Source organism: Babylonia areolata, chromosome 6 (genome assembly GCF_041734735.1).
Source record: "Babylonia areolata isolate BAREFJ2019XMU chromosome 6, ASM4173473v1, whole genome shotgun sequence".
Lineage (NCBI taxonomy): Eukaryota > Metazoa > Mollusca > Gastropoda > Neogastropoda > Buccinidae > Babylonia > Babylonia areolata.
In genome coordinates, this window is record NC_134881.1 from 28,781,479 (window position 1) to 28,806,767 (window position 25,289).

Here is a 25,289-nt window from a genome sequence, read left to right on the forward strand (position 1 = left end):
GAGAAAGAGAGGAGGGGAGAGAGAGTGTGATATATATATGTATATATATATATATATAGAGAGAGAGAGAGAGAGAGAGAGAGAGAACTCATGTATGTTTTGGAGTGCTCTCATTTAGTTTTATTGAGATTCACAAAGGTAAAAACCTGAAGGCCTAGATCAACTGTCCAATCCAGTCCATCACAATCATAAATCTAAATAAATTATGATCAGTAAAGAAATGAAATTTAAAATCTATCATCTAAATTAAAAATAAGGTAAAAAAAAAAAAAAAAAACCATGAAAAAATAAACAAATAAATAAAAAGTGGAAGGGGAAAGAGGGCACATTGCAAGGACATTTATTTTCACGACACACATATATGGTGGAAACACAGCAACACATGCCGACGCACACACACAGACACACACACAGAGACCACACACACACACACACACACACACACTTCCTTTCTTGTAATTTATCACCCTGATTTCCAAACTGTTGCACAACAGACTATACAGGAAAGCACCAAGAAAATGGGTTCATTTCGTTGCTCTTGTTGCAATTGCTCTTTGTAAAGATGCAGACACGCGATAATGCCAGCGCTATGGGTCACATTCATAATTCCAATCCTACGTCAAGTTGGAAGATAGAACGACTGTAAACTACAAAAAGTAAAAGCTGGAGTCTAGAACAACACACAATGACATAGAGCAATAATAAGGAAACATGTCTTCACGCTCACCAGTCTCGAGTGGAGACAGTATACAATGCAATGTTAAGTCATAAATTATTAATGAAAGTTAGTGACATGCATAAGTGAATGTGTATGTTTGTATGAAAGAGAGATGGGGACTGAAATGTGTGTGTATATAAGTGTTATTGTGTGTGTGTGTGTGTGTGTGTGTGTGTCCATGTGTTTGTGTGTGTGTGTGTGTACACTTAAGAGTGTGTACAAACATACGCACGTGTATATGTGTGGGGTGGTGGGGGTTGGGGGTGGTGGTATGGTGTGGTGTGTGTAGTGTGGTGTGGTGTGGTGTGTTTGTGTGTGTGAGCATTTCTATTTTTAACCACAACCACTCATAAACCATTCAGCTCACCTGTTAATTCTTATAATAAAAAGTAAATGCGTAAAACAAAAGCTGAAAACAAAAATAATAACACCCCAGTCAGACGTCATCCCATCAATAAAAAATGAAAAGAAGTACATGTGTATACACATGTGTATAAATTCACATGAATGCATAGTTCACTCAACAATCACCAGTTCTTTAAACACAACAACCAAGCATTTGTTTTAAAAAAGTCCTGACAGCTGCTCGGTTCAGATATTGCATCAACAGTATTAAGTAATTCACCAACGGTAGTCTGCCACCCGTCCCTAAAGAAAAACAAACAAAACAAAACAAAAAAAGAAAAAAAAAGTTAAGCCTCAGGTTGCTGGAAATACAGTGACAAAAGAGTGAACAACAACATGCTGTCAAGCTTTTGTGTAGTGTGTTAGTATATTGTATCCGCTTTGCAATGCCTGTCAGAAGTTGTTTCTTGTTGTTTTTTCTTTTCCTTTTTTTTTCCTTCTTTACAAAGAAAGATATTGTTGTTGTTCCCCCCATAAATAACTACTTATCAGTAATACACTTTCTCTGACAACAAAACTGAGAGATTCCAATGGCATTCAGTTCTGCCTCCTCCTGTTAAATGGTTAAAAGCCAATGTGTAACACCTCCTATTTTAAATATTCAGTGATATGCACATACCATGTGATATCACTTGTTAGATCACTGACTGCTTTTACCTGCAGCCAAGACAGGGGGAAAGAATTAACGTCAAGCTAATATCTACATGGTTTTCCACAAGATTTCATTTTGATTAATGAAATGAAAAGAAATAGGCAGCACATTCCTGTGTTCCTCCTTTCGTGAGAAGTGTGTTGTTTATTTTCAAACGTGTACAGCTTTCAATACTAGCAAACAATTTACGCTCCTTGGAGAAGTCTATAATTTTGCTTGCATGCGGAGTGTGTAAATATGTGTGCTTTTATCTGTGTATGAGTGAACTTTCAAAAAACAAAAAAACAACAAAATCCTAGGCGTAGTGAAATCAACACAGATTGTGTCTTTGTGTCTGGTCTCAACTGAGTTCTCCCCCCCCCCCCACCTCCCATCCCACCCCCCAAATTTCTCACAACTATCATCATTTTCAAATGTACCACTGTAAAAGCAGAGCCGAAGTCGTAGCAGTAGCAGTAGCACAAGCAGTAGCAGCAGCAGCTGTAGCAGGGGTTGTGGTAGCACTATCAATACTTTTGACATAAATAATGGTTGTAATATCATTCCCAATTCTTTGTAATGCTTTCTCTGGTGACACAGATGCAGGGAGGACAGATTACACCTGCAAAATGAAATGCACCAGACGTCCATTGCAAAGCAATAAACATCACTGAGGCAGAACATACCGGATCTCCCAACACAGCGAAATGCACGCCTAACCACTGATGTTTTTTCCCTCACTGATATAATATCATTTAAGTGTTAAAAGAAAAAAGAAAAAAAAAAAAAGTATGAACACAAATTCCCTTTTTTCACAAGAAAACAACCTGACCCCCTCTGCACCAAGTAGGTATATATATATATATATATATATATATATATATATATATATATATATAAAGATACAACATTCTCCCTTCCACATCCTCAACCCCTGTGTCCCCCTCATTCCCCATCCATCCCCTCCCTTCCCCTTCCCAAACCCCATCCTCTCCTTGCAGAACTGAAACCCAGGCCTGTTCCCCGTCCTCCCCCAACCTCCTCTCACCTCTTCAACTTTTACCTTCTTTTCCCCTTCCCAGAACGCTCCCACACCACGCTCTGCCAAAACAACAACAACAACAACAAAAAACACACAAAAAAACAAACCAACCCAGTGTGTTCCCCATCCCCCAAAACTTTTCTCATCCCTCTTCCTTCACTGCCCCCTGCAAAAAAAAAAAAAAAAAAAAAAAAAAAAAAAAAAAAAAAAGAGCGTTATCCCCTTCCTCACAACCTCTATCACCACTAACCTTTCCCTCCCCCCCTCCCCTCCCTTAAACACACCTCCCCACCCATAAAAAAATGACCCCCCTGACACACACACACACACACACACAGAGACAAAAAACCAAGGACAAGTCTCCAGTGGTGACGGTCTCCAACGGCGACAGCCTCCAACGACTACTGAGGGCCTGTGAGCGTCAGAGCTTGTGCCCACCATGCCGAGCCCAGGGCCAGTGGGAGGAGAAGCAGCCAGGAAGATCCGTGACAGCCACGTCCCGCACCTCCCGTCTGTGTCTCAAACATCCCATGGTAGTTCTTCTTCCCGTTCAGCACCATCCTGCCACCACATCACCACATCAGCAACACAATCTTACTGCCTTACTTTGTCAACTTTGATTTCATCAATCAAGTTATTGTGATGTGTATTTTAGCAATATTCTGCCCACAACATCAACACACCAACACAATCTTACTGCCGTACTTTTTCAACTTTGATTTTATCAATCAAGTTATTGTGATGTGTATTTTAGCAATATTCTACCCATGACATCAACACACCAACACAATCTTACTGCCATACTTTGTCAACTTTGATTTCATCAGTCAAGTTATTGTGATGTGTATTTTAGCAATATTCTGCCCACAACATCAACACACACACACAATCTTACTGCCATACTTTGTCAATTTTGATTTCATCAATCAAGTTATTGTAATGCGTATTTTAGCAATATTCTGCCCACAAAACTACGTCAGCAACACAATCTTACTGCCGTACTTTGTCAACTTTGATTTCATCAATCATGTTATTGTGATGCATATTTCAGCAATATTCTACCCATGACATCAACACACCAACACAATCTTACTGCCGTACTTTGTCAACTTTGATTTCATCAATCAAGTTATTGTAATGCGTATTTTAGCAATATTCTGCCCACAACATCAACACACCAACACAATCTTACTGCCGTACTTTGTCAACTTTGATTTCATCAATCAAGTTATTGTGATGTGTATTTTTGGCAATATTCTGCCCACAACATCAACACACCAACACAATCTTACTGCTGTACTTTTTCAACTTTGATTTCATCAATCATGTTATTGTAATGCGTATTTTAGCAATATTCTGCCCACAACACCACGTCAGCAACACAATCTTACTGCCATACTTTTTCAACTTTGATTTCAGCAATCAAGTTATTGTGATGCATATTTTAGCAATATTCTACCCATGACATCAACACACCAACACAATCTTACTGCCATACTTTGTCAACTTTGATTTCATCAATCAAGTTATTGTGATGTGTATTTTTGGCAATATTCTGCCCACACCATCAACACACCAACACAATCTTACTGCCGTACTTTTTCAACTTTGATTTCATCAATCAAGTTATTGTGATGCGTATTTTAGCAATATTCTGCCCACAACGCTACGTCAGCAACACAATCTTACTGCCGTACTTTGTCAACTTTGATTTATCAATCAAGTTATTGTGATGCATATTTTAGCAATATTCTACCCATGACATCAACACACCAACACAATCTTACTGCCATACTTTTTCAACTTTTATTTCATCAGTCAAGTTATTGTGATGTGTATTTTAGCAATATTCTGCCCACAACATCAACACACCAACACAATCTTACTGCCATACTTTTTCAACTTTTATTTCATCAGTCAAGTTATTGTGATGTGTATTTTAGCAATATTCTGCCCACAACATCAACACACCAACACAATCTTACTGCCGTACTTTTTCAACTTTGATTTCATCAATCAAGTTATTGTGATGTGTATTTTAGCAATATTCTGCCCACAACATCAACACACCAACACAATCTTACTGCCTTACTTTGTCAATTTTGATTTCATCAATCAAGTTATTGTGATGCGTATTTTAGCAATATTCTGCCCACAACACTACGTCAGCAACACAATCTTACTGCCATACTTTTTCAACTTTGATTTCATCAATCAAGTTATTGTGATGCATATTTTAGCAATATTCTGCCCACAACACTACATCAGCAACACAATCTTACTGCCGTACTTTGTCAACTTTGATTTATCAATCAAGTTATTGTGATGCATATTTTAGCAATATTCTGCCCACAACATCAACACACCAACACAATCTTATTGCCGTACTTTGTCAATTTTGATTTCATCAATCAAGTTATTGTGATGCGTATTTTAGCAATATTCTGCCCACAACACTACGTCAGCAACACAATCTTACTGCCATACTTTTTCAACTTTGATTTCATCAATCAAGTTATTGTGATGCGTATTTTAGCAATATTCTGCCCACAACACTACATCAGCAACACAATTTTACTGCCGTACTTTGTCAACTTTGATTTATCAATCAAGTTATTGTGATGCATATTTTAGCAATATTCTGCCCATGACATCAACACACCAACAATCTTACTGCCATACTTTGTCAACTTTGATTTCATCAATCAAGTTATTGTGATGTGTATTTTAGCAATATTCTGCCCACAACATCAACACACCAACACAATCTTACTGCCGTACTTTTTCAACTTTGATTTCATCAATCAAGTTATTGTGATGTGTATTTTAGCAATATTCTGCCCATGACACCACATCAGCAACACAATCTTACTGATGTACTTTGTCAAGTTTGATTTCATCAGTCAAGTTATTGTGATGTGTATTTCAGCACCATGCTGCCATCACACCACCACAACACAACAATCTTACAAATCAAGTTTGATATTACAAATTCATGAAGTTACAGTCTAATTAATTAAGTTACAGTCTGTAAAACCACAACAACACAACCTTTACTCGTCACCTCTGATCTAATTAATCAAGTTACAGTCTAATTTACAGTCTTCCGTGCCACAACAGCATAACAATGTTTACTTGTCAACTTTGATGTTATTATTAAGTTGCAGTCTAATTCAGATAGTCTGCCACATAACACAATGTTACTGGTCAACACTGATGTTATTAAGGGCGTTACAGAGTAATTATGTTACAATCTCATTAAGCTACGGTCTGTCGCAATACCACAACAATCTTACCAGTCAACTTTGATTTTACTAATTAAGTTACAGTCTGCTGACAACAATCTTACCAGTCAAGTTTGCTTCTATTAAGTTACAGACTGCCACACCACAACAATCTTACCAGTCTTTTTTTTATTTTCATCTTTTTAAATAAAACACACTATTTTATTGCTCTGAGTAGAAATGGAAGCGGGAGGTCTGTAAGGCAATAAAATCCAAATCTGTCGTTCACGACTGAAACCAAGCACAATGGTAATTTTGGCTTCAATCCAAGAATCATGATGGCATTATGTGTGATCATTTTCTGTGAGTCAACTAATCTGGCTCAAGCTCAAACACTCCAGAAGGCTCAGGCTTGCATGAGCTAAATCCGTTTCCAGGCCTGACTGCTTGATGTTCAGATCGGGAATTCCCGTTTTCTGTGAGTCGACTGATTTGGCACAAGCTAAAAAACTCCAGAAGGCTCAGGCTTGCATGAACTAAATCCGTTTTCTGGCCTGACTGCTTGATGTTTAGATCGGGAATTCCCGTTTTCTGGTAGAATTATATCACATTCATAGACTTTCATGGGTATGTGCTTCGAAGTGAATCAATAGCATGTAAAAAATCTCATCTTCTCTTTAAAACTACAGTCATACAGATGCAAATCCTGAATGCATTATTGCTCTTGTATCCCAAGCATCTTGTTGAAGTATCATTTTCAAATCCTTGGATGCTCCAGGATGGAAATTTCTTTCATTGCAGGATTTTTCCTATCGCAAGTTATTACAGTCATGTGAATTTGTCATAATTGGATAGTGTGCTCATTTTCTTTTCAGAAAAGTACAGGTTATTTCTAATTTCTTTTGGAAGCTTGCTTGCTAGATTTAGTTGGGGTTTTTTAATTATTACTCTCCGTGACCAAAACATCCCCTGGCAAATAGTTGTCACTGGTTTGGCACTGAAAGGGTTAATGAGTAATGTCCCGTTACTGACACCAAGATTGTGAAACTTGAAAAGATCGTCCTCCATCCCCCCAACACTCATTTCATCATCCATTTGTTTGTGATGCGAACTAGAAGTCTTCCACAGCTTCTGTCAGATTTTTGTGCCCAGTATAAAGCACTTTGATTCACAGTGTCGTAAACGTTACTGACATGTGCATTCCCCCATTATCCTTGCACAACATGGAAATAAGTAACTTTTGTTGCTTTCTTCCAGTTGTGCTTGAAAACATAATGGATTTAGAATATTAAACAACTAGTTTAAACTGTATTAAACCAGCTTGAATTTTTGCCTTCTATTCCCGCATTGTGAGACCAACACTGGAAAATGGCCCATACCACAAGAGCCTAAAGGTTTGTTTTTGAGAACTACACAAAAAACCATCATGGCTTCAATTCAGTGTCAATGAATAATCCTGCAAAATGATTACATAATACAAAAGGCAAACCCGAATCTGATAACCGGAACTGAATGGAATGGTACATCATTCTCAGAAGTAGTATTAGAAGCATCAAATAAAATACCACACAAAATAACTCCATACCAAGAAGGGTGACTTTTCTTATTCTTTTTTAATTTCACATGTACATGTCGAAACGACAGGATCACAACTGTACTGTCAGTGACTCACAAAAGAAGAGTGGCAATAAGCTGTTTGCCCATGGGAGACAATCTCACTGCCATGTGTGATTAGCAAAGCGGGAATAATACAGAGGCAGCAGGAACACAACTGCTCTATCATGCACATATATGTGAAGATCATGAGGCTTCACAAGGTGATCCTTCACATGGGACAACTTATTACCAAACTGTAAATAATATCATAAATATGACATACTGTTCAGAACACTGATCTCTGCCTGGCTACTGGTTTCTTTCAAATCTATGAATAAAACCCAACGTCTTTAATGCTGGTCTTGAAAGGTTCGTCTGCCTGCTGCAGCAAGCTGCAGCAACTCCTCTGTAATTTTTCCTTCCTTTTTCAATCAATCCCTTCATTCCCAGCTCAGATCAGCTGGTTTACATCGTTTGTGATCACACCAACAAACTCGGGACCTGAGAAAGACTTCCAAGACAGCACTATCCCTACCTCTTGGGTTCGTCAACCACAAAGGGCATGCAAGGCCCAGCAATCAGGGCAAGTCATTCCCAATCATTGCACCAAGCCCGCAAAGAAAAGAGAAAGAAAAATGAGCAAGAGCTAACTGGAAACAATACAAAAATTCAATCATCAAATTAGGCGTCAAAAACTGACGCAAACAATGTAAATGATATGAATTCTGAGATGAAAATCTCCCAGAAAGCCACATCAAACAACAAGCTTGCAAAAAAATATCACTTTAAATGCATAAAAGGTTGGCAAAGACAGAGCAACAAGATTAATGTATTTAGGAATGGTGGCCATTGTGAATAATTAGCTCCAGCTGGAAATGGTGACTGATTGGCTAGCAGACAGCAGACTAATAGGAAGACGTCTTATTACTGAGTTGCTGCAAATTTTGGTCAAATGGAGCAACAGGCCTAGTTTGCATCAGTTTGACATAGCACAGTATATGACAGTAGACACCCCCGAAAACGGAGTATGGCTAACTAGATGGCAGGGTAAATAAACAAAACGGTCATACACGTAAAATGTTAAATGTTACATGTTTGTCTGAGTGTGTAGGTGTGCGTGCCTGACATCTGATTGAATGACACAGGAAATGAATGATGAGCGCCAAATGGCAGCCATCAGTCGGCTCTACCCAGGTAGGCAGCCTGTTGTGTAAATGACTCCGTGTTTGTAAAGCGCTTACAGCTTGGTCTCCGACCGAGGATAGGCGCTACAGAAGTATCCATATAAATCAATCAATCAATTAAAATTCCCCCTAATGTACCAACAGCATTTAGATTTCAGCATTGTGTTAATCCTTGAGGAAACTGAACTGAACACTAGATGTGCACACAAGATAAACATTGTTTTGGGAAGTGCTGACATGGCTAATGTCACTGATGTTTGACATGTATGAGTTACACTTGCACACACAGATGGTGAAAATGACTCAGCATGTATTATTTAACTCTTCCACCACCAAGAGTAACACATTACGGTTCGTGTCCAAACAACACAGTGGACTTGTTCATTTCAAACTTTAGCAAGGAGAGAAGATAAATTAATTTCCTATGGTCTGCTTAACATGTTCCCTCAATGTCAACTAAATTTGCCTATGGCAGTGAACTGTTAAGTCACCTGTTGCGACAAAAGAGTTGAGGTGCTCCAGATTTTAGGTGACCCCTACGAAACTAAGAAAAAAAAGTACTGCGTTATGTGTTGTTATACTATAGTCCAAAAGTTATAGTTCTTGTCAGTCACCAACAAATATAACTCTCAGAATACATTAATATTGTGACAATCCATGACTGAAGTGTGTCAGGTGAATTTCATAAGATTTTTTTTCTTTTTAGTCTGTTTTTATATTTTATGTTATCAAAAGGCAGCATTTAGCATCACTGCACTTTTTCCCTTTCATGACAATACTGCTTAAACGTTTTTAATTTTAACCTCCACAAAAATGGCCAATATTCTTGTAATTCAGGACATTAATATATACTTTCTATCTGAATAAATCATTCAAATAACCATGCTAAAGCAGCTCAGTGAGTTCTAGGTGTTTTGTTCCCTATCTCACATGCACAAAGTATACAAGAATACTATTATACCGATTCAATTGCAAATGATACACCACATTTTAAACACTTCTTTCTCAATGTTTTTCAGACTCTGTATCCATGGGAAAAAAACATCAGGAGGAACATATGTTTGAATAAAGAGCCATAGCTGACTCTACTCAGGAACACATTTCTACAAGTCAGTCCATTCCTGGGGTCTAAATGTGGGCTTCATTCTCACTCCACAGAATGGTTTTCTCTCCTTACAAGTGCCTGTGCGTGCACACACACGCACATACATACACACGAAATCCCAAACAATTTTCCCATTCCTAAAATGATTAAATAAAAGAAAAGATTCAGACTGATTACGTTTTAAACAAATAATAAAATTAACAAATTACAAAGTGGTGCCGAACTTTCTGTTTGTCTTGGTATTTTGTTTTGTCACAAACCATATGAAACAGAATTCTGGGGAACAGTTTGAAGGTCTTGAACTGATACTTTAATCTGTAAGCAATAATAGTACACACAAGTATATCAAACACAAGACAATGTCTGAGCTGACAACAAATACACAGATCATAAGATGACAACAAATATACACTCTTTAAGATTTAATGCAAAAAGAAAAAAAAAACACAAAAAAAACACACTGGCAAACGTTAAAATCATGAATATGAAAAAAAGGTTCTGTGCTCTCTAAATTCAACATATATTAATTACAACTTTAAATACAGCAAAGTACTTTATCTTATGTGCACTAGAATGTGAACGTTTCCACCTTAGCTAGGCAGTAATGGCCACAGCAGATTGGCTCTTCATTACAGTAAAAAAAAAAAAAAAAAAAAAAAAAAATTAGCAGCTTGGGTATGTATGATAGTCAGTCATGTCCGATTATGACCATCAGAGAGTAAGCAACTGTTGTCCCAACTACCTGGGCTGGAATTTGATTATATAGTGGAGAGTGTCTTGCCTGAGTTACAACCCCACTCTCTTGGCCAAGAGGGCTTTAGGACAGTCGGTGTTAGGATGGTTCCCAAAGGTCAACTAGCCCCCAAGGCTGCAGCACTAAGTGCCAGTTCAATCTTGCCTCCTAGTTTGAGAGTCACAGTCCTTCACAGAAGACTAAGCTGTCTTGGGTATTCATCATGATACTCACTCAATTTCATACACCATACGTTCCAGGCCCTCGTTGATTCGCCCCTCAGCAAAGGCCTGACCCACCATCCCATGGATAACTTTGCGGGTCAGGGCGTCCAGTTTGCGTCCTGCTGTTTGGCCTGTCATCGTGACAAGCTGAGGAGCAGACCATCATCATGCCTTGATCAGCATCTATCATTATCAAACTGTAGGTCATTTAAATGGCATGGTCAGTTGGGCTATAAGCAACCAGACCTGACTTGATTTTATCTAAATGGCAGATTTTCAAATACTCTATGATCAGTTAAAGTCATTTAAATGACAGATTTCCGAACACTCTGTGATCAGTTTTAAGTCAGGTAAATGGCAGATTTTCAAATATTCTATATCTGCACATTACTACATACCAACAAATTAAAACTACTCATCAGCATTCATCACAATTAAACAATGTGATCAACCCTTGCAACTGACAAAGAGATACTGACAGTCAAGGTAGACAATTCAGTAATAAGCTTTCACTAGCTAACAAAATAAACAACAACGTCAAATGATTAAGCATCAGGCCTTTGTTGAACATGGAGACAATACAATTGGCAATGCTATGCAGTACATTTACATTTTACCCAAATCAAATTTTGTTTTAAAAACTGCACTTTTTCAGTTCTCATTGAAACAGCCACATAACACATGACAATCAAAATACTGAAAATAAATAACGAGTCAAAATATTACAAACCAAAGACCATGAAACTGAAATCAAACTAAAAAGAAAAAAGAAAAAGAAATAAAATGAACGCAAACCAATGTTAAGAAAAACAAATAATGGGTGCAGCAAACAAGGCAAGTCACTGCAAAGATTTAGATCATATTGTATTGTATTGTAGTGTATGGTATGGTATTGTACTGTTCCACTTCGTTTCTGGGCAGCAAATCCCACATTCACTTGTATACATGAGTGGGATTTTGTGTGAATGACCGTTTTTACCCCCAGTCATACTCTGTTTTCGGGGGTATTTATTGTATTGCATTGCATTGCATTGTATTGTGTTGTATTGCATTGCCTTGTATCATATTGTATTGTATTGCATTGCATTATAATGTATTGTACTGTATTGTATTGTGTTTAGTTCTACTGAATTACACTTGTCACATTGGATTTCTCTGTGTGAAATTTTGGCTGTCTCCCTGGGGACAGGTTGTTGCTACAGTGCAGCATCACCATTTTAACTTCTTTTTTTTTCTGCCTGCAAGTGTACTTGTTTTCACATCAGAGTGGATTTTTTCTAAAGAATTTTTGCCAGGGACAACCCTTTCAATGCTGTGGGTTCCTTTATATGCTACACAAAGGACCCTGGAAAACTGTCTCATTCAAACGACTAGAGTTCAGACCACCAAAAATGTCCCTCCACATACCGCACGATCGTCCCGAGAGTACAAGATGACGATGTCTTCTTCGCAGCTGCTCATGTTCCACACATCATGCTCCAGGCGGTAGGCAAAGATGTTGGCTTGGTCCAACACGGACACTTGCCTGCCATCCGTACTGCAAAAAATAATTTTAAACAACAGAAACAAACGTGAATAAATCAATAAATAAAACTGCAATGGAAAAGAAACTGGCACACAGATCTCGGGAAAAAGTATAAATGCATGCGTGCCGCATACATGCATACTCTGTGTGTGTGTGATTGTGTGTGAGGTGCAAAATCTGTTAAACTTGATCTCTTTCAAGTATAAATTCAACAGTTCCACTGAGTCTCCCCGACAGCAACTAAGACACGCCCCCCCCCCCACCCCCTCCTAACACGTCCCCCCCCCCCCCCCCCCCCCAAAAAAAAAACTACAATGTTGTACACAATATGGGTGGTTCATAATAATAATAATGGTATTTATACAGAGCTGAATCTTGTGCAGAGACAAATCAAAGCGCTTTCGCACCAGTCATTCACACACATGCATAACTCTAAAACTGGAGAAACTGAAGACAAGGAAGGGGCAGAGAAGGGAGGCTATTTTGGGAAGAGGTGGGTTTTAAGGCCAGACTTTAAAGAGCTGAGTGTGGAGACTCTATGAAGTGAAAGAGGACATTCATTCCAACTGCAAGGTCCAGAGACAGAGAAAGAACGGTGGCCAACAGTTGAGTGTTTGACTTAGAAAGTGTGCATGCATGTGTGTGTGTGTGTTAGCGTGCATGCATGTTTTTCTTTCAGACAGGTGAATAGATCTGTCTGCCTGTCAGTGCAGTTAATTCCTGTCTGTCCTTGGATTCTAAATTTCTCACAGATCGGCATGGGACTGTGTCAGATGGGGGATACATACTTTGAATATTTGTTTTAGCTGTTGTCCTCAACATATACATTTCATTAGCTAAACACATACACTCATATACCTTCACACACACACACACACACACACACACACAAGTACACACACACACCACAAACACACAAACGCTGCATACACATACACAAAAACACCACAAACACACAAACGCTGCATACACATACACAAAAACACCACACCCACAAACACCATACACACAAGAAGAACCACCTGACTGACCCATTTTCAAAAAAATAAAAATCCAAAGGCTCTCCCCGCTACCCCTCCACAACCTCAGTCCATCCCCCCACCACCTCCCCACCCCCTTCCACATCAAACACTCACTTCCGCGGTATACTCAAACGGGGAATGAGGGCCACAGCCACCTTGTAGAAGCGCTGACCTACGTGATTTTCACAAAAGTACCGGCTGCACGGACACTGGTCTGTGTTCACAGTGTCAGCGATGCCTTGCAAGAACCAGTTCAGGGTTGTCACTGAAAACCAGACACAAGCAGAAAGTGATCAACAGTGTCACATTAAATTGATTAAAACCAGTCAAGGCCTCACCAGCATGCTGGGTTTTATGTTAAGGTCAGACACCTGTTCCTTTTTTTTTTTCCTTTTTTTTGTGTGTCTTTTTTAAAATATACAGAAGACATAGTGTCGCATGAGTAAGGAGCAATCCGCAGGCTTCGACACCTTAAAACTGAAACTGAAAGGCTAGAAAGCTGGTCATAATGATAGGAACAACGCTGAGTACTACTACTAAGGTCGGTAAGAAATCAAATTAACCAGAAAGTAACGTTTACTTCTTTTGGAGTGACCAACAGTTATCGCAGGGTTTGAGGCCCTGTTTCAACATGGTGCTGTGTCCCTTGGGAAAGGCACTGAACTTACCATCTGCCTCACTCCACCAAGGTGTCAATGGGTACCTGAGTTTGGGGGGGGGAGGTTAAAAGTGGCAGGAGAGAACTTTCTACAAGGCCCTGCTTTCCCTTGTGGAGCCCTAAACACACTTAATGTGAATTCACTGCCTTACACCATTATAACGTACGGCCACAAATGACTATGGCTATGGCATCTTTAAGTTTAACCTTTAACTAACCAGCAGATGCTTCATTAAGCAGGCAAGCTCTGGAGAAGAAAAAAAAAAAGAAAAAGAAAAAAAAGGCAACCAGACAGACAAATAGGTAGACAGAATAGGTACAGAGGTGAATAGGTAGGCACACAGGTGAATAGGTAGGAGGTGAATAGGTAGGCACACAGGTGAATAGGTAGGCAGACGAGCAAATACTGAAATAGGCAAGCAGAAAGGCAAATAGGTTGGCAGACAGGTGAATAGGTAGGCAGACAGGTGAATAGATAGGCAGACAGGCGAATAGGTTGGCAGACAGGCAAATAGGTAGGCACACAGGTGAATAGGTAGGAGGTGAATAGGTAGGCAGACAGGTGAATACTGACACAGGCAAGCAGAAAGGCAAATAGATTGGCAGACAGGCAAATACGTAGGCAGACAGGTGAATAGATAGGCAGACAGGCGAATACTGACACAGGCAGGCAGAAAGGCAAATAGGTTGGCAGCCACTGAGACAGGCAAATCGGCAGGCAGACAGGTACAAGATAAGATAGTCAGGCGGGAAAATGGCTAGGCAGACAGGAAAAACAGACAGGCAGACAGGCAAAGAGGAAATAGGTATCCGGACAGGTAAATGGGTAAGAAGGCAGGTAAAGAAGTTCACAGACGCTGAGACAGGTATGCGCAAGGAAACTGTGTGCACACAGATCTATATAAAGCAGCTGTGTTTGGTTCATATGCAGGCAGGTAAATTAGGTCCGCAGGCAGGTACGTGCAAGGAAAAAGTCTTTGTGTATACACATATAAAAATAACCGTGTTTGGTTCATGTAAACTGTTCTGTCAAAGTGTCATGGAATCAGTACCTTGTACCTTATTTTCAAGTTAACCCTTTCGACGGTTCAGACGCCGATCGGCGACTTCCAGTTGAATGCTTCAGACGCTCATTGGCAACTTGTAAGCTCAAGGCCTCAGGCGCTGACCGGAGTTACCAACCTCGCTCATTCTTTTTTTCCATGAAACCACGCAGGTTCGAAATGTACACCGCGTGTTTCCGGAATGTCAGTTCTATGTCTGAGACGCAACTTGATGCACGTTGTTGAATATTTCCTAATTTATTTAGTAGATTTCTCCAGTTGAAGCATGGCCAGCTCTTCAGGAAATAAACGAAAGGGTGTTTACAACACCACGGTGGCATTGCAAATGATTTTAGACGATAATTTGCCCGCTTGAGTGCCATTTGCTGACAGTGACAGTGGAGAAGAATTTGCCACACCAGTTGAGAATGATTGACATATGACACAATGAAAGACATTTGATAATGTACAAAGACATTTGTGAAAGGAGCCATGAAACCTTCCAGTTTTGCAACATACAGTGTGTGTGGTGGTGGTGTTTTCCCTAATGGAATTGCTGGTGATACTCTGTGGGTGTGTGTGTGTGTGTGTGTGTGTGTGTGTGTGTGTGTGTGTGTGTGTGTTTGTGTTCTTCTCATATCTGCAAATAGGTGAGTGCACATTTTATTACACTGTGTTATATTTGTGTTTCCAGTTGCATTTCCTGGTCTGTGTGTTCATTTTTCACTTGAAATGGTGTATTTTATGTTTACAACAACTAAGAATATGTGAAAACTACTCAAAAGTACATACTTTTTCATTTTCATCAACTGATTTCAAACTTCATTCAATGTGTTCATACAAATAAAAATGCTATCATAATTTGCCCTTTAAAATGAACTATGAATGAAGAAGACTGAATGAATAGGAGTGAAGTTGTGGCAGTTGAAAGTGGGTTGGTGGTGACACAGTTTTCCCTCTCCTGCACATCTGGTTTAGACAGAAGTGTACTGCTACTCAGCTGGTTTGTACAGTGAGCTAGCTCTGCACCTCTGGCGATGAAAGGGTTAAATCAACCCAACTTTTAAAAATCCTTACGGAGAATTATGTTCTGGCCTCATAAAAAATAAAATAATATTAAAAACAAACATCAATTATCACATTTTTGATTCATGTTTTGTCATCAAAATCAGATCACTGTATCATCTATATCATATGTATGCAATGCTACACAGTACACTGTTAAAAAAAAGAAAAGAAAAAAGGAAAAATGAGCAGACGCCTGATCTTCGCATAAATCCAACATGCTGATCAGGCCTTAAGATCACTTGTTAATCATAAGACAGAGTTGCTGGTAGATAAGACTCAAGATTCCTTCAAAGTATGTTAGTAATACACACACACACATACACGCACTACACACACACACACACATACATACACAAACACACACTCTACACACCGCAGAATACACCCTTCAGAAGAATACACCCATTTGTGACAAATTTATCATCTGTCACTTGACTTTATTATTACATATCCTGTTAGTGCCTAAAAGCTGCTTTCACCCTTTGACATTTAACTTTGTGATGCCCCCCCAAAATATGACACCTCTATATGCACACTTCCTGTCACCTGACCACAGTGTGAGTAATACCACTTGCACGGAAGTGCTTCCACCTATACACTTCAGAATGTTCACTTAGACAGACAGAACATATTCTCTGCCTGAGTGATTAAAAACAATGTCTTCTAAATAAGCTGTTGCACTTGAATCAAGTTGAAGTGGAAAGACGTACAATATATTTCCAGAAAAACACTATCCATCACATAAGTTTTTCTTTTTTTAACTACTCTCTCTCCTTCTACTGTCTGACCGCAAAGGCTTTGTGTAAGTGGGTCAACAGTCCCATAATGAGCCACTTCAACAGAAGCAACTGGTGACATGCGAGTCTGTCGTCTGTCAGTGTCAGCCAAATGATGTTGCCATGCCACACAGACACACACCCTTTTGTTGATGAGTCAGTTTGGCTGATGCAGGCAAGTTGTAATATAAAAAAAAAAAAAGATACCAAAGAGGCAAAAAGAAAAAAAAAATCTAACAAACAAACAAACAAAAGATCAATCAAACAAATAAACAAACAAACAAACAAAAACAAAAAAACCTGAAGAAAAACAGAAAACCACCAGCAGCCACCACTTACACTGATGCTGGGTCAGAATACGGTTGGGGTCACAGACATAGCCGGGGGTTTTTCCCAGCCCACAAATACTGTGCTTCTTAAGGGGGTTGGGGAAATTGTCAGGCAGCCAGCTCTCAGGAATCACCTCCAGCTTCTGGCTCTGAACCAACTCGAAGGCCACGGTGACCAAGGTCAACAGGCAGAGACGCTTCATGGTGGAGCTACTGCGTGTGTGTGATGGAACGCCTGAAACATATATGAAATTACTATGATGGGCAGTGTTTTTTTTCTTTTTTGGATGATCACTCATTTGTACAAAATTGTGCAAGCCTCAAAGTGCAATTACAGCCAACAGACATTTTTAAAGTATTATACAGACACAAACACATAGAAACAAACATATATACACGCTGTGATGCACTCTCACACATATGCAGGGTTAGAGGCCCTGTTTCAGCATGCACTCATGCACACAAAACTATATTTAATTTTAAAGTCACACACACACACACACAACAAAAAAACAACAACTAATAATGTAATATATTGAATAGTAACACCCAACATTTACATTAACCACTACTACCACAACCATGGAACTACATGTACCTCAACAACAGTGTAGGTCTATCAATGATAAATTTCAGATTTTAGGAGTAATGTATAGAGAACACACACACACCAATCTTGAAACAACAACAACAACAACAACAACAACAACACACACACACACACACACACAGAGTGATAAATACATATTACATTAACAAACAAACAAAAATTGAAAAGAAAAAAAAAACACACAGAAAAATAAGAATCACACACACTGTTAGCGGAAATAATAATTCTACCCACCAATAATGTCAAAATATGATAAGATCCTGAGACTGAAAGGCATTGTATGGATACACAAAACTAAGGTATCTTCTTCCCAATCTATGTCTGAAGCACTCCATTCCAGTTCACAAGATGACCAAGCAACATCCATCTCCATCAAAACAATCCAGTTGTAAGAACTAACAGTAATTATTCAAACAGCTTACAAACATACAGAGTACTTGCAAGCAAGGACCGAAGGAGTGAAAGCTGCAATGCCAAAAGCTACAAGCAAGCACTGCAACTTTCAATTCAATGGCCATCACCAAGTCCCTCTCTCCCTTCTCTCTCAAGCTGATGCACTAAAATCCATTCCAGTTTTACAGGTAAAACTGGTCTCCCTTTGCCAAACACCTCAACATGATTCTCAATCTCATAAGATAGTCAACTGTCAAGCCATGGAATATTCATATCGTTTTTGTTCACATGAGCTTCACCGTCATTCAATTACAATTTGAAGTATAAAAAAAAAAATAATAAAAATAATAAAAATTCAAAAAGTAGCATTTTTCAGATCCCCATGGCCAACAGATATACGCCAAACTGCTAGAGCATTAACTCCCTTCATTATTTGCATAATGCATGCAGCAGATCAAATAAACAACTAACTACTTACTGCACAAAAGTTTAATATGATTGTTAATCACTGTTCAGTGAGTTATGGAAACATAAATCACCCAGCATTCACCAACCACAACAAGATTCATCAGCGCTGATCGGATGTTGGTTGTGCAGCTGAAATCGGAAAGATCACCATCAAGTTGATCAACACATAAACTGCGCCCCGCATCTGCTGGAAAGAAACGGGTGTCAGTCCCATTCTGATTTACATGCCCTCCCGTTGTACTAAAGAATTTCCTGTCCCATACAAATCTAGCGAGGAACAGATTCCATGAGGAAGTTGCCTCTGTTCTTTCCCTTGAGCAGTTCTAGAGTTAACTCCACAACCACGTTCATTCCTGAAGACAATCGCCTCACCCCACGCCCCTGATAAAGAAGGGGTTGTTGAAGGCAAGGGCTGTGCCGGTCATATTATAGCCGAGGACCGAAACGATGGCTGCTTTGCCATACAGTGATTTGTACATTTTTTACGGTAAACTTTTATCTATGAGTATGACCAGATTAATAAAATAATGACCAAATTCTGACTCCCGTCTCAAGACTGTCAGAGATTCCAGTGTCGAAGAACACCTGCGAAACAAGCACTGTATACACAAATCTGTGTTGAAATATCATAAATATTCTGACAAGTGCAACTCACCCAAGAAAAAAGCAGCCAACTGAATACAAAATGAATGACTTGATCAATGCGCCGAACAGTTTTTAGCCTACTGCATTCCGACCACTGGAGTGCCAATTTTGGGCAGACCGGAAGGAGATGCGTGGGATGTTGTGGAAGTGGGGGTGTTTCCTCCGAGTCCCACAGAGTCTATTTTTATCCTGTACATTAAGGAACGTTTTTTTTTTTTATTTTTACGCTTTCTCACATTTCAAGTGTCTACTGATGCTATGTGATTATAAGAATTATCCGAAAGTCGTTCTGGTAGTCTGATTTGACTAATTGAGCGGCAGTTAGAGAGTGGTTTAAATAGTTTACGAAACTAAAGCATTCAAAGCCAGGGGTTCCCAGGCGTGCAAGTCCCGACGACGCTTTTGTAAAAATGTTCACACCCAAACAGCGAATGAGACAAAAGCTTGACAAGAACGGGCTAGAACGATAATTTTCTCAACAGTTATGAGGTAATGTTCTATTTTTCTTTCCTAGATTCTCAGTTATGAACCAAGCCATTCTGTTGTCTTCAGATTTTATCAATGTTCGGCAATCGCCAACGCTAATCGGCCGTATCAAGGGAACTTTCAAATCGAAACTATGTCGTCTGCTTTCTATCGCGCTGCCCCGCTGGTAGGCCCGGCAGCATCGAAATAACCCGCTTGGTTTTACCCTCTTTACAATCTTTCTTGTGTCACATACAATACACATTAATTTATTCATTTGTTGCATTTGGTAAATTTCTATTTTAGCGTCCTAAATTATTGCACCTATTGGTTACATTTTCATGGTTTATGGGACCAAAAACGGGAAAAAAAAAGCAAGATAGTGGCACGTTACTTTGGTGACTGAATCCGCATCAAAACTGAGTAAAATAACGTACAAAATAAGCGTCTTAATCCACTTTGCAGCATTTAAGTATCCCACTTTTGTATGCTTGTCAAAGTAACATTTCTGTATAAAATGTGGTTCATGTAAAGATTACAAACCATAACCATCAACTGTGTCACTAAATTTCTAAATGAAAACTGGATTGTCATGTTAACATTTGGAAACTCTGTGTGTGTGTGTGGTGTTTGTGTGTGTGTGTGTTTGGCCAGATTTTGAAAAGGAAAATTAAAACTGCAGTACTTATGTACAGATTTATTACATTTGGACATAATTATTTATGCAGGTCACACAAAAATATGTCTGATTGAAGTCAGTTATCACATTCTTGAATATTCGATCACAGTGATAGAAACTTAGGTTTCAGATGTACATTTTAAGACAAGATGCACAAACATTATGCAGACCATAATCATAGCCATTCTTTTTTACTTTTCTTTTGTTTCTTGAATTCAGGTGTTGATCTCCAACCCCCTCAGCTGAAACCCACTGGCCATTCTTCTGGAGGACAGAAGTACCAGTACAGATTCAGTCCTGGAATCCAGAACTGTCCACTGCGTTGTCATCCATTGCAAACGGTCAGTTTTCAGGAAAATTTCCCTTCACTTCACCTCACCTACACCTGTTGCCACACCTGGGACGTAGGCCACCAACAAGTGCTCTCCAGCCATCCCGGTCCTGTGCCAGTAGCTCAAGCTGTTCCCAGGTGCAGCCTGTCCTCTTCATGTCTGACTCCAGTTCAGGGTGCCATGTAAATGTATTTCTTGGATGACCTCATTTTCTTTCTATTGCGGGTTCTAGGCAAGGTCTTGCCCTGTGATGCAGGATGCAGGCATTTGGAGCATGTGACCAATCTGTCTCCGGCATCTCTGGAGGATCTTTTCATCTGCAGTCTGCTTTCTTGTTTGTTCCCGTAGGTTTTTATTAATGATTCTGTCTGGCCAGCGAATCAAAAGAATCCTTCTGAGGCAGTTTTCTTTCAGAATCTATCAGTTTCACTTTCAGCCAGTCTCCACCAGATTTTAAGCCAACGTTTCTGGCATGAATGGCAAATGCTGAAGGTGACATCCATATAAAAAGCTGTGGGCAAGTGCGTGCATTTTTTCCACATTATTCCATGAGGTTACTGCTCTGATGCACATTTTGACTGACTGCACTGTTGCTGAAGTTGCTTGGGCAGTACAGGAACCCACAGCCAGCCCTCTCACCTTGATAATTTTTTTTTCATTTTTTTTTTTACTGCACAGTATGATATGTGCTTGGAGCCTTTCAGTGGAGAACAGCTAATGGAAAAACTTGTTACATATTTCTTAAAGACTGTCACTGAAAGGAACCTACTTTCTGAAGAACATCTGCAGGCAAACCTCCAGAAGAGCTTTGGCATGAGCTAAATTTGCAGCCTATGCTCAGAGGCAGTGTCAGTGGGCACTCGGCCCACCCCCACTATTTACACTCTTAGTGTGAACAGCCCTTTTTGGCTCACACTGCATCACAAGCTGTAGATTACAGAGTGCATGTATCATCCTTGTGAATGATTTTGATGAAATAAAACACTGCAAACAAACGCTGGCCAGTCAAATCCTCCCATTGAAGTGTGCAGATTAAAATAAGGTTTATTTTAGCCTGTTATACCATTTCTAAAACCTCACTAATTTCTCTTTATTCTGTGTATATTTATGTAATTTTAAAAGAGTGAAATAAACAAAGAAGAAAGTGGAAAAATAACATACAGGAGTAGTATATTTTGTTTTGGCTCAGTTTTATATTAAAATGTATTGCAACTAAAATAATGGGAAAAAAAAAGTTGAATTAGGTTATCAAAATATGTGTTGTTTTTCTTGCTGAGACATTCTCAGTTTTAAATTTTATATTAAAAAAAAAAAAAAAAAAATTGTTACAAAGACCAGTATGACAAATCGTAATGTACCACCACCCCTCCCCATGTGGGAGCAATGTTTATGCTGGATCACAGAGAGTGTGACCATAATATACATGTTTTACTCCCTTTATCATGCCTCAGAGGATTCCAGACAAAAGAATGAACCCATTCAAATCGAAAGTGGATGGGCCATGATCGGGAGACCCATGGATAGTGCTGATGATGAATGGACATTCTGGTCCTCATATTTTTGGGATCTGCTCCCATGGATGTGTGGTCATGTCCTGGTGTCTTGTGTGTGTACCAAGTACATTGGCTCTCCCGAGATAAAAGCTTTTCTGTATTCCCTGTATGGTTTCCTGGCAACATGTTACCTGCTTGGTTTCTGGACTGTAGTGGTATTTTGTGTGCTGCCAGTGGTTTCCTGCATGGTGGCCAGGCTGGGAAGTGCGGCAGCAGTGTGGGGGGTCTCTCTTGTATTCCTCACATTTCTCAACTTTTCAGAGAACGCCATGTTGCAATGGACACGCAGTTATTACCCTGACACCGATTTGGAAGCCTGGTTCTATGTGTGTATATTTGCTTGGGGTGGTCTGTTCCAAAGGTCTACAGCCTTTGCGTTGGAATGTGTCTGGGCACAGCAGGCCAAAGCTGGGGCACACCCGCCTGTTCCACACCCACTGCCTCAGGTGCCTAGCTGGCTGGACATGCTTTTTTATGTCTTCTACTTCCCCCTGTTTTTCACTGGCCCCCTGATGATTTACAACAAGTTCCACAGACAGTTCAGAGAACCGCAGCAGTGGAGCAACAGAAGGTTGCAGGACATTGTGTGGAAACTTGTGCGCATTTTGTTCTGGGCGGTGATGAACATTGTCATTCTGCACTTCATCTATCCTCATGCCATCAACGGCAACAGCACAGTTCTGGCACAACAGTCCCGCATGACAATAGCGGCCATTGGCTACAGCTTGGGTCAGCTGTTCATGGTCAAGTACCTGGTCCTGTTCGGTTTGCCGGCCCAGCTTGCCCGCTTGGATGGGTTCGAGCCCCCAGCTGTACCTGCCTGCATCAGTTACATCTACTGCTACAGCGACATGTGGAGAGCGTTTGACAGGGGACTGTACGATTTCATGACGCGATACATTTTCATTCCTCTTGGCGGTTCTCATGCAGGGCTGGTTTACCGGGTGACTGGGTCTGTCATGTGCTTTGCTTTTGTGTATTACTGGCATGGAGCTGAATTTTTCCTCTTTCTCTGGTGCGTACTCAATTTTGTGGAGACCAGTTTAGAACAACTAGGTGCTTGGCTGGAGAAGACAGACATTGTCAGAAATGCGATCTATAGTAATCTCTCACCAGCTGCAGTCCGGCGTGTACGTGCAGTTATGTCTGTGCCCATGTTTCTAATGTCTGTGTTTGCTATTTTCTATTTCTTTGGTGGAACAGGCTCTGGGTTGGTGTTTCTGCGGAAACTGCTGATAGACATTCCATGGGACTCGTTTGCCGTGTTTCTGACACTCGTGTACTGTGCTGTTCAAAATGCCATGGAAGTTGAACGCCTTGGACTGACAAAGGTGAGAGTGTGACTGAGAACACCAAAAGACTGGTTAGTTGAAAACATGATAGTTTTTGTTTTAGACATGTATGTATGATAATTTTTTTGTTTTTAACATGAAATACTGTCCGGATTCCCTGACCTTGCTGTGACTTCCCTGTGAATTGTCACTTGCCAAGAATATTTTGCCCTTGCAAGCTAATTATTCTGTGAGAATGATAAGCTGCAAGAAAAATATGTTGAATGATTTATTTTGTTTTAAATAATCTCATGCATTCATGATGAATTAATGATTGCAGAAACATTTCTATCAGTCACTTTTGGTACCAGTCCTTGGACATGTTCATCAAATGACAATCTGCCAGAAAAATGGCCAGTGTATCACTGATACTGTTTGTCTATGCTGATCGAAGATTTAGAAAATACATTTATATTAAAATGGATTCCATAGTCCCCAAACAAATGTGAATTTTGCATTAAAAAAAAAAAGAAAAAAAAAAAAGAGAAAAAGATACATTGATCCATAAACAGATAATTCCTTGGACAGTTTTGCTTGAAACCATGGCACCAGTACAATTAAAGCAAGTACTCTGTGTTGAAAACAAGATAATTTTCCTAGCAGTTTTGTTGCTGTGGAAGAAAAAAAAGTTAACAAAGAGTTAGCTTCGAGTTTGGGGTGAACAATATTTTGAAACCCAGACAGCAGGAGAGTGTTTACAACAATGATCAATGAGCTTGGACTTAATAGAAATCTCTTCAAGAAATATAAGAAATACATGCTGTTAACAAAGGAGCAATTTTATACATGCTGTTAACAAAGGAGCAATTTTATACATGCTGTTAACAAAGGAGCAATTTCCATGTATATATATATATATATATATATATATATATATATATATATATATATATATATATATATATACACCTCAGCTAGAGGAGTGATTTGGTAAAGTTTGCATGCAAAGTAAAACAAAAACCACAAAAAAATACCAACAAAAAAAAACACACTCCTTCTTGCAGAAGAAATGTTTTGCTACAAGGTTCATGCAAAATTTGTCTCTGTTTCATAAAGGGGGGGAGGTAACAATGGGGATAGAGAGACAGAGGTAGGGAGGTTGATGCTTTTTTTTTTTTTTTCTCCTTCTCTCTCTTCCTTTCATTGCAAAGTTCGTACACAAATTTCATATCAGTTTTTGGATCTATGGAATTTCGCCTTTAAGGTTAGGGGCATTCTGAAAATTATGTAATTTGAAATGGATAGTTGGTAATGTGCATTCTGACTCAGGTACCATTTTTAGCAGGCAGTGTTAATGCCTTGAGCATCAGACTTAAATGGTGAACTGTCACAGGGCAGAGAGAGAGAGAGAGGTGTTCTATATGACATGTGTTTAGTTGCTGAAATTAATTTTTTAGAGTATTTAGTTATGCACAATGCCTTATGACCAAAGTTTATATCATGATTATTGTTTACCAACAGCAATGCTCAATTTTTTTTAATACTATATTTGTTTTACCAGTTTTGTTCCTATGACTTTCAGTTTGTACT

At 39.4% G+C, this 25,289-nt stretch overlaps 2 protein-coding genes across 2 annotated transcripts; one reads left to right on the top strand and one right to left on the bottom strand.

Moving 5' to 3' along the window:
- Positions 1 to 3,113: 3,113 nt before the first annotated feature.
- LOC143283351 (uncharacterized) lies at positions 3,114 to 19,544 on the bottom strand. The gene is made up of 6 exons (XM_076589558.1): positions 19,410 to 19,544; positions 17,294 to 17,518; positions 13,524 to 13,674; positions 12,270 to 12,399; positions 10,873 to 11,009; positions 3,114 to 3,357 (listed from the first exon to the last, which is right to left on the bottom strand). Exons 2-6 carry the CDS (start codon positions 17,484 to 17,486, stop codon positions 3,198 to 3,200), a joined length of 771 nt encoding a protein of 256 aa, XP_076445673.1. The 5' UTR covers positions 17,487 to 17,518; positions 19,410 to 19,544; the 3' UTR covers positions 3,114 to 3,197.
- A 112-nt stretch (positions 19,545 to 19,656) lies between these two features.
- LOC143283352 (protein-cysteine N-palmitoyltransferase HHAT-like) lies at positions 19,657 to 24,594 on the top strand. The gene is made up of 2 exons (XM_076589559.1): positions 19,657 to 19,888; positions 20,763 to 24,594. The coding sequence occupies exon 2, from the start codon at positions 22,215 to 22,217 to the stop codon at positions 23,769 to 23,771; it is 1,557 nt and encodes a 518-aa protein (XP_076445674.1). The 5' UTR covers positions 19,657 to 19,888; positions 20,763 to 22,214; the 3' UTR covers positions 23,772 to 24,594.
- The last annotated feature ends 695 nt before the right edge of the window (positions 24,595 to 25,289 follow it).